Here is a 12,936-nt window from a genome sequence, read left to right on the forward strand (position 1 = left end):
TGATTAAAATGAACTTTTTTGGAACCTAAAAGTAGCAAAGCAAGTAGTACTGTCTGGAATTAAATCAGGTAACCTTGATAACAATTAACTCAGTAGCTGGAATTACAGCCACTGATTTAGTGTCTTTATTATTAGTAATTAAGACTCCTGTCTTACCCTAGTACTACTTCTCAGAGCTAGTACTTGGCCTACTTGTAGCAACTGGCCTAGTCAATACCTACAGTGTGTGCTCTACACGCCGTTAAAGCTGCTCTGTAAGGCTGAAGACCCTCTTAAGATGTGACTCCACAGGGGTTGAAAAAAGTTCAGGTTGCCACAGCCCAGCCAACTGCTGTAGAGCCACCTCTTCAGGCTATTTTAGCAAAACAATTTTTGATGATGTAAACTCTGTCAAAAGCAGGGAGAGTTCCTGCTATTGCATTATCACTATATTCTCTGTGGAGTTTTTCTTGCAATACAACTGCAGTGGTGCTTCTGTGGCAGCTTCAGTTCACAAAAGGTTCTTGTCACCGCAATAACATTCTGTCCATCCTCAGAACTTCTCTAGTAGGGCGCTTAACTGTGAAAAATTATGAATGAATTTGCTCTCATGCACTAATGTGATCATGAAGCTCTCAACTAGACCTTTATTTATTCTCTTTTCATTTGTATAATATATTCTTTGCTTCTTGGATCTGATTATGTTCTTTTGGATGTTAAATTCTCCTTAATCTTCTATAGGCTGATCAGGTTCTTTTGTTTGGGGAAGGATTTCCTTTGGCATGATCTCAGGTCTACAGCAACATTTCAGTGTTTGTTCTGGTCCTGAATAAGCTGATGAGAAATGACTCATTTTTCAGATACTGAAGGATGTTTTGGTTCAGATCTATAATTATGTAATCCAGTATATACCTAATGAACGTAACTAATAAAGTAGGAGATGCAACAGCAAAATTGCAGTAGCAACAAATACTAAAGTTTGATAATGGGATTGCAATGTAAAAATTACTGCAGGGCATCACACTACCTTAATATTTCTCTTCAAAGTTATTTACGTTACTCTTGAATCTATACTAGTTAGCAAAAAGCACTCTACTCCCAAGTGTGGGTCCATTGTTAGGATTAGAAGATGGATTTTTTTTTCCTTTAAAAGACAGGACATAAAGAAAACGGTTGTAATGTAAATTATGGGACTGTTATTTTTGTCTGTAACCCCCAAAACATCATCAAGGTAAATGGAGAAAATACTCAAATAACTACAAGACTGTGAGGCTATGGTGTAATTTGGAAATTTCACTTTTCGTTATTTTTTATGAAAAATAGTATGGGAAATCGTGCATTTAATGGTATGAAATGTAGTGATGAGGAAAACAACATTAGGGGATCCTGGTGAACTTTAAAGTGCTGTTTTTTTCATTAACGTGATAACTTCTTTCAAAGTTACTACTGAAAATTATATCTGTCATTATTCACCTAACAATGCAAGTGCAGTGGTCTTATTTAGGAAGGAATGGGGAACAGGAAAGATTATGTTACTGTAACAGCCAGTACAGGTCAATTGACCTGCAAAACTATTAGAAGTGGAATGATGTTGAGAAAGTCTGGCAGTTGTTTTCTTTGCACACATTTAATATTTTGAGATACATAGCTTTCTTCTCTGAACTACCATCTTCATCAGCACTGATGCAGATCCACAAGGCAGCTTTCTATTTCTGTTAGGCATTTGAAACGAAGTACCAATACAAAGCTTTTTTGAGATATTCTACGTAGATAAGTCCACAAATAGTCTTTGAACTAATTTTTAAATTTAAAATATTCTCATAAGAATCTTTAGACGTTATAGTTGAATTTAGCGTTTCCTACATGTAGTTTTTTGCAGTGTTTAAGAGCCTTTTTTTATAAAACTATGTATTATCTTACCCCTGCTGCAGCTTTTGGACAGGAGGCTGTTATCAGTGATCTTACCTTTTACTGTAATAGAACCAGATTAACACAGTCACTTGGTTTAATTGCAGGTTGGCAAAAGAAAAAGTTATGTATGAAAAAGAAGCAAAACAGCAAGAAGAAAAGATTGAAAAAATGAAAGCTGAAGCATGTGATGATTATGGAATTAAGAAGCAGGTAACTATCCTAGAACTTGTTTTATAAAATTCTTCTTTGTTTTCATTTAATCCTTAAATACAAGAATCTGCTGTACCTGTTATATAAATACTAGACTAAAATCCTGTCAATTACAAAAGTCATAATAAGCAGCTGTAGAAACTTCCTTAAACTGTTAAATTATAAGGAGACTGCGTACGGATTATTACTTAGCACTTCGCGTCAGGATGGCTGTCACTCACAAACAGTGCATCTGAGCCCATCATGAACTCTTTCTCAGAAACACCAAGAACCTGTAGTAAATACATGGTCTGGATGGATATAGGTAAACCAAGTGCTTGTTGTTACAGCAAATGTTACAGCAAAGTGAGAATGCTTGGTAGTTAATATGAAGATGAAACATTTCGACTCTTGAGGATACTAGTATTCTTCTGGTAAATTCCCAGGCAAAGAAAGGGAGCAGTGGGTATGCAGCTGCTCCCCAAGAGCTGCTGGAGTTTGTAGTGAAGTCACTGACTAGGAAGAGACATGCTATATTTTCATTTGCTCAAGAATATGATTTAGCGTTACTATTACAGTATGACTACATTTTTTCTTGGAAGGTGTCCCACAGAAAGAGTGGTTGCAGACAGTTGGTACATACCATTTTGGGAGAAGTGTCACATTTCTTTCTGCCTGGGAGGCAGCTAGAGTTTAGGAGATTTGTGTTTATTCTTCACAGAAGTGTGAAATGTCCCTGTTTCACTGTGGTCTTCATATTCTTTCAGCTAACTATGTTACCTTTTAACTATTTTTTTTCCCCAAGCATTTCCCAGATGTTTTCTCTCAAATCTTCTCAGAAACTAAAACTGTAAATTAAAATTAATTTCACTTTTTTTTAACAGCATGCTGGCCTTGTGTTCTAATACATATCCTCTTGGTGTCCTATCTTCATTTTTAAACAATGGAAGAATTGGTTAAGCAAAACTCAAATATAAAATTAACAAAAGATAGGAGAAAGAATTTTTAGAGCAAGCTAAACCAGCTTTTTTCAGTAAGTTCATATTTCAGTTTGCGTGTCTATGTCCTGCCTTGCTTTCATTATGAATTCTTTATTATACAAATAAAGAATTGGTATACAAGAAGAAAATTTTATTTCGTAGAGCGAAGCTGTCTTCTGCCTCACAACAGACTGAGACTTGAAGATCCTTACAAAACAGTAGCCTTTCTGAAGATCCGCTGGTGCTAACAAGAACTAATGAATGCAATTCCCATTTTTAGTGTCGTCCATTCATCAGATTATTTGACTGCACCATGGTATTTCCGCAGTGACCTGCAAGATATCATCAAAGTCAAAAACAGCGGTGGCTGTGAACTTCTGCTGAAATGAAATGTTCCATACTACTTGAAGGTATTCTCAGACACCAATGACAAAAGCCTTCACAGAAAACAGCATTCATTCATTCAGAAACTGCCTGATCCACTCTGAAAGCAAGCAGTTCCTCCAATGACATCTTCACTTCTTATTTGTCTGGAATTTCATAATATTTTAGGTTATTAAAAATGTGGCAGCTCAGAAAGAATGTGCACACTTTTCCTAGGACCAAATCTGCTATTCTAAAGAAAGTTATATAATACCAGGAGTTAGCTCAGAATGATATTTTGGATAGAGTTAAGAGTTTGAGATTTTTTTTTTCAGGAAAAATATCTGTAGTTACACATTTAAAGAATTACTTTTAGTTAATTTCTAATCTGAATAACTCTTAAAATACAGTTGTAGTCTTTGGTAATATAAAGTAACATTAGGGGAATGGGAATGAATTCAATCATTTGAGACTACGAGAACAGTTTTAACTATTACTGTAGCTGAAGTATTAGCTAAATGAGATAGAGATAATATATATATAAATAAATATACACACAAATCAATAGAGTTCATGGAGAGATGCTTAGAAAGCTTAAAAGCATTACTTGCAGTTTTCTGGTTACAACTCACAAGTAGAACATATGCTTTTACAGTACCAAAGTGAATATGGCAGATTTTGCTTGAAAGTGGATAATGCCATTCCTACAGCACGTGTGGTCTTTAGGGTGTGTCTGGTCCGTAATGAGGGATCCCTTTGTCGAACAGTAGGGTTTGACTTAGTATTTTTCTTCTAACTCCTTGTGCAGTGGGGCATCTTGTGGTTCCTCCACGTGGACTCAAGTGTTCTCTAGCTGAGGCAGTGACCAGCAGGGTTGGTTGGCAGTGTTAGATGCTGGCCTTCACATGCACTGTCCAGAGAGACTTGCTTAATGAGGAGCAGATTCAATATCAGAAAAACAAAAAGAACAGTTTTCTTGCAGTGCTGGTAGATGCTGACCAAGCTTATAATTTCAAGATTCCTGTGCAACAGTTAGTGGACAAGTGATTATGTGAGAGTATTTAAAAGCCAGAATATATATTCACGTGTGTGTAAGTAATTGGTACATGTATGAGTCATTTACATTTATCATGGTTATTAGGTGTCTCTTCTGTTTAGACCACCACTCCTGTCATGTGAAACTATACAGCCTCTATATCCTGTGACCCAATAGTTTATCAGGCTGTCCTCCTAAGAGCAAGGAAGGACAGAGAGCCCTATTGAAGTTTTCTTCTTGTTGTTTTCAAATTATTTGTGGATCTGCATATCTCTAAATCTCTTAGTTAGATCTGGGTCAGCTGGGGAAAAAACCCAAATCTATAAACTCTGCTTCTGTCTTTTTGAAGCTGATAAAACTAGTATCCTCACTAATACAATGCATGTCAGGCTGAGCAAAATTGCTTCCTGCTACAGGTATCAGCACTCATATAAAGTAACACTGTATTCTTAAATTATCAAAAATTTGTTTCTGTCTAAGTGCTTGAGTGATCCAAAAGTAGAGAATCTGCCTGATCTAACAGCTCCGTTATGTCGAAAGTTAAAACAGCTTTGAGCTTTCATTGTGGAACATGCTAAAAATATAAGTTGCTAATGTTTAAAGCCTGGTATTACTCCCTCAGCTGTTTCTCACAGGTTTGGTCTTTATGCTTATTTTGAATGTGTAAATTGTCTGATTTTAGTTATGGTGCCCTTCCTACTAAGCAAATGGTAGGTGAATCTGTGTGTTTGCATCTGCTCTGTCTTATCTGTCACTGCAGTCTGAAATTTATGGAAAACGGATTGAAGGCTACCCAGTAGTGCATTAAGCAAATACTTCTTTTGACATCTGATCCAATTTACAATTTCCAATCATGTTTAGTAGATAGGCTATATACAACCCAACAGTTAAAGAGCTCTATCACATCTGAGGAAGCTGTTTTATTTTGAAATACGCCAGACGTCTGTTCCTTTAGTAGAAATAGCTTCAGTCCTGAAAGACAACTGACTAGAAACATGGTGGGTTGAAGAGATTTGTTTAACTGGCTTTTTCAGTACACCTGAACAAAAAGGGATGTCATCCTCACTGTAGCCACAAGAGCTCTTTTGGTCCTGTGTGGACTTATTGACAACAAGCTCCATTTGTTTCTCTCTGTACACGTTTTTGTGCTTTATTGCTTGTCTTAACACTGTATTTAGATGCACTTCAGTTACTCCAGATTTTTAATAATTCTGTTTGACACTGTAATTCACAAAAACTTTGCAGATATTTATGATTCTTTGCAAAGTTAGATCAACGTCATGTTATAACTTCCTTTGTAACATACTGTCCTGATTTCAGCTGGGACAGAGTTAATTTTCTTCCTAGTAGCTGGTACAGTGCTTTTTTTTAGTTTGAAAATAAATGTTGATAACACACTGATGTTTTAGTTGTTGCTAAGTAGCATTTACCCAAAGTTAAGGACTTTTTGCTGTCTTGTGCTGTGCCAGTTGAGCAGGTGCACAAAAAGCCATGAGGGACCACAGTCAGAACAGGTGACCCAGACTGGCCACAGGGATATTCCATATTATAGGATGTCATGCTCAGTATATAAAACTGGGGGAGTTGGCTGGGAGATGCCAGTTACTGCTTGGGGATGGAATGAGTATCAGTTAGCAGTTGGTAAGCAGTTGCACTGAGCAACACTTGTTCCTGTTGGGTTCTGTTACTCTCTCTCCCTCTCACTGTACAAGTTTCGAGCTGGCTTCCCGCCAAGTCCCCGAAACCCGACAACAAGGACCTGCTTTCCCAGAGAGCGAAGGGAAAAAAACGACCTAAGCAGCCAAAGCTATAGCAAAAAATATATATATATATATATATATATATATATATTATATGAGACAGATATATACAATGAGAATGCTATACACCACAATAGAAATCCTAAATAGCTCCCCAAAAGGGGAGACGGGAAGGGAGAAGGGAAAACGACAAAAAAAAAGGGACTAAGACCAAACAAGTCTACACAATCTAAGCAACCAGACAACTGAAGGTAAATTAGCAAAATCTCACCACTTCCCTTTGAACAAGCAGGATGGCTGGACACAGCCCAGCACTCTCCTCTCACGCGTGGCAGATAACAGCAGTCACTGTAGGCCCCAGCTCCAGATAAGCCAGACCGAGACAGGGACCCACCATTCTCGAACCTCACCAGAAAGGAAGAGAGCAAGGTCCCTCCTGCTGGCTTTATTTATACCTCCAGTTACGTAAAGGAATAGCATGGAATACTTCCGTGATCACCTTCCTAGTTCCTTCCTGGTTACAAGCTGGTCTCCAGGAAGGCCTAGAGTGAAACCATCACACTCACTATTATCACTACATTTTGTTTCAGTTATTAAATTGTTCTTATCTCAGCCCATGAGGTTTACTTCTTCTTTCTGATTCTCCTCCCCACCAGGGCAGGGGCAAGTGAGAGGCTGCCTGGTACTTAGTTGCTGGCTGGGTTTAAACCACAGTCCTTGGTATCTGGGGTTTGAGTCACCCAGTGCTGGTCACTGGAATTTGAGTAGCTGCAGTGCATGTTACAGGGACAGAAGTGGCTGCAGCACCTGTCATTGTAGCTTGAGTGGCTTTGGTACCTTAGAGTTCAGTCAGAAAGTCTGACAGAATTTTGATAGAATTTGAAGAGCAAACACTTCAAAAAGTCTAGTCCTAAAGCTTATCTAATTATTTAAGCTTTTGACTTTGCTTTATTATGTACCTTTGTAGTGGTACATGTAGCATTACTTGAAAAAACGTGGTTTATGCAGAGGTTAAATAATACTGGTTCCACATAATTCCTGTTCTAGTCTTCAACTAAATATAGTTCCAGGATTTATCATCATTTTGATTTTTATTTATTATTGCATAACTGCAGGAAAATGTAAATAAAATTCAGGTACCCCTTTGGATCTCAGTCAAATGCTGTTTTGAACAGAATGACTGGGGTAGATGTGTTCATTTCTCAGAGCAGGCAGAACTACAGGTTACAGATTCTAGATTTATATGCCTTCCCAGATGGCTTATCTAGTGGCACATATGAAACAAGTTACTACTTTTCATCTCACCAGCTTTACAACAAACAAATATTTAGTAGTGCCGGCTCAAGGAAGTAATTGTTGGATATTCTCACTCTTGTAGGTATTCTTTATACAAGAAATTTCTACTACATAAAGTAGAAGGCAGCATCTCATACAGTTTATGGCACACCTCATTCTGTGGATGTTATATTCACTGATGAAAGTCTAAAATTAGAAACTAAGTTTTTTCTCTCAAAACCGACTTGACATAAGAACTTAAATATATGACACTTGAAAACATGGTGATAATGTCTTACTACATAAGGCCTTCCTGAATGCATAAATACATTCTTAGCTATAGCTTAACATCCTTTTTACAATGACCCTTTGGCACAGCAGCAGTTACGCTAAAAGGACAATACAGCATAGGAATGACAGAGTGAAATAAGCCATTTAAAGGGAATGTCTTCTGTTGAGCGTTGTCCTGAATGTATTGTATGTTTCATATTTAAATATCTAACGGATTTTCATTTCTAAATAGATTTAGTATTACTGAACAACTCTGCACACCTTTCCTTCTCAATGGTTGGATTTCAGATCCAGAAATGTTCCATGAAGCCAATGTTCCGTTTTTTAAGACTGAAGTTGTTTTCTTTAGGAGGCGGCAGGATTTTCAGATTCAGTGGGGTGCCAGTTTAGTAATTTTGTTCAAAGTGCATGGTGAGAATAATCTTTCTCCTAAAATGAAGCACAAAGATAAGTAATAACTTTTTATGCATGATAAGCATCAAAAATATGAGCCTGCTGGTCTTTGCTTTTCATTTTTCTTTACCTTTGTCTTTCAGTCAGAGCCTCCTGCAGTCTGCACACAATGTGATCAATAACTCAATAACTTTTTTCATGCAGTAATTATCTCTATGGGGTATTATCTGAACACTCTTTTTCTTTATTACCCAAAAGATGCAGGAGATATTTATATAACCAGCTGATCCCATTTTGGATGAAGCTGCTTCATGACAGCAGGAGAAAGTTTGTTTTAAATAGACTTTTTAACAAATCGTGTATGGAAACCTTACCAGGCAGTACTTCTTCCTAAGGGAAAAATTATTCTAAATACTCTTTTGCGCCTAATATTTAATTAAGCACAGAGTAAATGGAAGTGTCCTGTAAATTAAAAGAGTTTTAAACAATTATGCTAAGTGAATGTCTTTTAATAAAAAAGCCTATTCAGAAGATGGGTGCAACTGTTCTGAAGTTCCTCGATAATGACTGGACTGCTGATTTTTCCGAGTAAAAACTTACCTTAAAAGATAATGTTTCTATCTGGAATACATTCTTATTGGCTTCTAATTTTCACAGATCGAGATCTTACAAGAGTCACGAATGATGATTCCGGACTGCCAGCGCAGACTAGAAGTTGCACACGCAGAGCTTACTCAACTACTAGTGAGTATAGCACCATACCCCACTGATCAAGAAGTGCTGCTGTTCCTGGGTGACCTGGATAAACATGGCTGTCTGCAGTGCAACTGCAGCAAATTAAAACTGGATTGAAGAATTACTGTTTATAAGTTCCAAGACCAGAATCCTGTAACATAGCAGTATTTCACTTTTAGTAACTGTCTTTGCAGACTTCAGTCTGTGAAAACTGTGTGCGTTAGAATAGTGGAAGCCGTCTTTAATGGAACATACACTCAACAGTTTAAATACAAAACTGTCAGAACAGACTCAGAATTCCTGCGCTAGTTCCATCATCAGAAAAAACAGTTAATTGGTTTTACAGATAGTGTAGATGTATGTATTATGCTTGTAGTGAACTGAAATAGTCAAAATACTTTGCTTACTACTTTTATTATGCTATGGACAAAAAACAAGTCAGATGAGTCCTTGCTTTACGGTTTATTAGTGAAGTGAGCAGTAGTGCCACGTTTTTAAGATACAAATACCCGCAGGAATGAAAAGTATCTTGTACAAATAGATTAACTGAAACTATACCAAGTTTGGAGATGATCATCCTTATTTTTAAAGGTGCCTTCTCATCAAGGATGCAGCTACATGTGTAAATGCTATTGTGGGGCTAAAAATATATGCCCTACATTAAGCCCCACATATACTGATGGCTAAAATGCAAATACTTTTTTCAATGGAAAACTCAAGGTATCCTCAGGTCTTTTGCCTCTACTGTTTTCCAAAATAAATGTTTAGTACCTGGCAAGATTTAGGGTTCTTTTGTCAGTCAACTAGTTACTTAACAGTTAGCCAGTCTAGATTTCAGTGGCATGCAGAAATAGTGCTATTGATTTATAGTATGCTATGCAAACTTAAGGAACAGGGACAGTTACTATTGTTGTTAAGAATTTGAAAGTCTTCAGGTGTTGCTTTCTTTGCTTAGCTCACCTTCAATGCTTTTATTAAAATTTACTGTATCATAGTGTGTTTTTTCAGTTGTCAATCTACTTAAGCATTTTCCTAAGAGTACTCTCTGTCTGAGGTTTCTTTGTATTGGTTCCTTGATTTTAAATATTTAACACAATAAAATAAAGGTATGCACAGGTCAAATCTGCTTCCACATGACAGGTATTATGCTGGACTTTTAAGTAGGATTAAAAAATTTACCTGTGCTTTGAGTCACACAGAACTTATGTTTTCAAAAATGATGTATCTCTCATTTCATAGAATGGTTTGGGTTGGAAGGGACCTTGAAAGGTCATCTAGTCCAACCCCCAGGGATATCTTTAATGAGATCAGGTTGCTCATAGGTCCATCCTAAATGTTTACAGGGATGTAGCACCTACCACCTCTCTAGGCAACCTGTTAACAGTGTTTTGTCACCCTCACTGTAAAAAACTTCTTCCTTATATCTGGTCTGAATCTACCTTCTTTTAGCTTAAACCCATCACCCTTTGTCTTATTGCAGCAGGCCCTTCTAAAAGGTCTGTTCCCATCTTTCTTGTAGGCCCCCTCTAAGTACTACAAGGTGCTAGAAGGTCTCTCCAGAGCCTTCTCTTCTCCAGGCTATACAGCCCCAACTCTGAGCCTTTTGTTATAGGGGAGCTGCTCCAGCCCACTGATCATCTTGGTAGCCCCCCTCTGGACTCATTCTAACAGGTCAATGTCTGGACTGAGGACCTCAGAGATGGATGCAGGGCTCCAGGTGGAGTCTCACCAGAGCAGAGGGGCAGAATTCCCTCCCTTGACCTGCTGCCCACACTGCTTTTGATGCAGCCCAGGATACAACTGACTTTCTGGGCTGTGAGTGCACATTGCTGGGTCATGTCCAGCCTCTCATCCACCAGCACCCCCGAGTCCTCCTCAGCAGGGCTGCTCTCAGTTCCTTCATCCTGAACCTTTACTGATACTGGGGGTTGCTCAGACCCAGGTGCAGCATCTTGCACTTGACCTTGTTAAACCTCATGAGATTCACATGGGCCCACTTCTTGAGCTTGTCCAGGTTGCTCTGGATGGTATCAGGTGTGTCAGCAGCACCACTGAACTGTCTACCCATCAAATCTATCTCTCCAGCTTAGAGATGTTTCCCTTTTTCCAGTCTTCAGGAACTTCACTGGACTGCCACAGCTTTACAAATATCATGGAGAGGGGCTTGGCAACTACATCAGCCAATTACCTCAGGACTCTGGGAGGCATCCTACTGGGTCCTACAGACTTATGTACATTCAGGTTCCTCAGGTGGTTGGGAGCCTGATCCTTACTTACAGTGGGAGGGACTTTGCTTCCTAGGTCCCTATCCATCCACTTGAGAGGTGTGGGAAGAGAGGCTGCCAGTAAGACAAAAACGTGGTTACCTCAGCCTTCTCATCTGTTGTTACCAGGTTTTTTCCATAGTTACCTTCTTAAATTTAATCCCACAGCAGTTATTTTCAGAATACTCAAAAATGTTGTTTTTAATTCCAGGAAAATGAAAAAGAATTGGAAGAAGCTGAAGAGTATAAAGAAGCACGTTCCATACTGGAGTCAGTGAAGCTGGAAGCCTAGCAGTTTTCCAGTACTCTCTTTATATGCATTAGCACGGGGTCCATTCCATACTTCATTTTACTATGGTTCTACTACTATTATTGACTTGCTGAGGTTCCCTTTATGCAAACTGGCCTTTCTCTAACTGCAAGACGCATCAAATAAAGGATGTTCTGAAACATTTGTGTGTTCCATATTCAGGCAAAACAGATGTGTTTCCAGTTCACCTCAACTAAAAAAAGGAAAAATAAAGCCCATTTAATGTAAGTGTAATAGCTGATATACAGAACTTAATCTGAACAATTCAGGCTAAGAAACAAAGTTTGGTTATGTGAGGGACCAGTAAATACTTCAGAATGAAATAGCATCACAGAATGGTTTGGACTGGAAGGGTTCCATCTAGTTCCCGCCCCTGATATGGGCTGCAGAAGCACCTTGTATGTGAAATAATTTAAAGCCATTATAGCATAACAATCTGTACTGAAAGAGAATGTGGACTAAATGACCCTTCACAGTCACCCATCTTTTTTCTATGATGCAGTTTTTCTATAATTTTTTTCAACTACGTACTCCTTGTTTATCTTTGAGCCCAAGACAAAATTAAAAGCTGATTCCAAATCTTTCTCATTTGACTTGGATTGATTTGTAAAGCCCAATCCACATAATTACCATTGCTCAAAAATTCTGTTACTTTTCAAGAAACAGAATTTAGCACGTGACTAGTATGTCGTCAGTTGCACCTGCTAGTAGGAGTTCTGTACTAAATACTTTTCCTGAAAGCACATTGGCCTGAGATTTTGTTTTGAACCAAGCTTAAACCCCAGAACATGAAAGAGACCTAATGAGTAAGGGAATAATACTTAGTCTGCCTGGAACAGCATTAAAATGTTATGTACAAAAGTTGTGGGTTTTTGAAAGTAGCTTCTCTACAGCAAATAGTAAGCTCTGTTGAAAAACAAGAAAGCTTTTTACATTAGTTTTTCTAGTTTGAAAGTGCTCTGGCATGTTCCTTAAAGGCAACACAAAGCACAGTGTACCTTTTGTGTGGTGCTATATTGAATACTCAATAAAATTTTTTGTTAATTTGCCTGAGTTTGAGTAAACTGCTCTTTCAGTACCTCTATTTGTGTACCTTAATCACAGGAGAGTAGTAAGTCTACTTCCCCATCACTCTTAAGCACTGCTCTGACTGGTTATCAACACCAAAAGATTTCTAATTTGACTGCAGAATGATCTACTTTTGAAATGTCCCCAGAGCAGTAGCAGACAGGGCTGAGAGGTGAAACCTTTTGTGACACTCTGGTTTCATAAGAGAACATGCATACCTTCTTATCAGCATTGTCTCCTAGGCATGTAATTGCCAAGCAGACACTTCCCAGCTCATAGAACAAGTGAACTGCTATTGAGGAAAACATCTGTCTTTGAATACTCATTCAGCAAGTTTCTTCCATGGACCCGTAAAACTCCAGCCCCGGGAGCTGACAGCTCA

The 12,936-nt window shown here is 38.2% G+C and overlaps 1 protein-coding gene across 1 annotated transcript in view; it reads left to right on the top strand.

Annotated features, from left to right (window-relative positions):
• Nucleotides 1–12,539, top strand: part of TBCA (tubulin folding cofactor A) — a 26,001-nt gene extending 13,462 nt beyond the window's left edge. The window contains exons 2-4 of the mRNA XM_027634969.1: nucleotides 1,995–2,100; nucleotides 8,835–8,921; nucleotides 11,388–12,539. Coding sequence (XP_027490770.1) covers nucleotides 1,995–2,100; nucleotides 8,835–8,921; nucleotides 11,388–11,468 — 274 coding nt within the window. The 3' untranslated portion in view covers nucleotides 11,469–12,539. The remainder of the gene's footprint in view (nucleotides 1–1,994; nucleotides 2,101–8,834; nucleotides 8,922–11,387) is intronic.
• The last annotated feature ends 397 nt before the right edge of the window (nucleotides 12,540–12,936 follow it).

This window comes from Corapipo altera, unplaced genomic scaffold (assembly GCF_003945725.1).
Source record: "Corapipo altera isolate COAL_440 unplaced genomic scaffold, ASM394572v1 61411, whole genome shotgun sequence".
NCBI lineage: Eukaryota > Metazoa > Chordata > Aves > Passeriformes > Pipridae > Corapipo > Corapipo altera.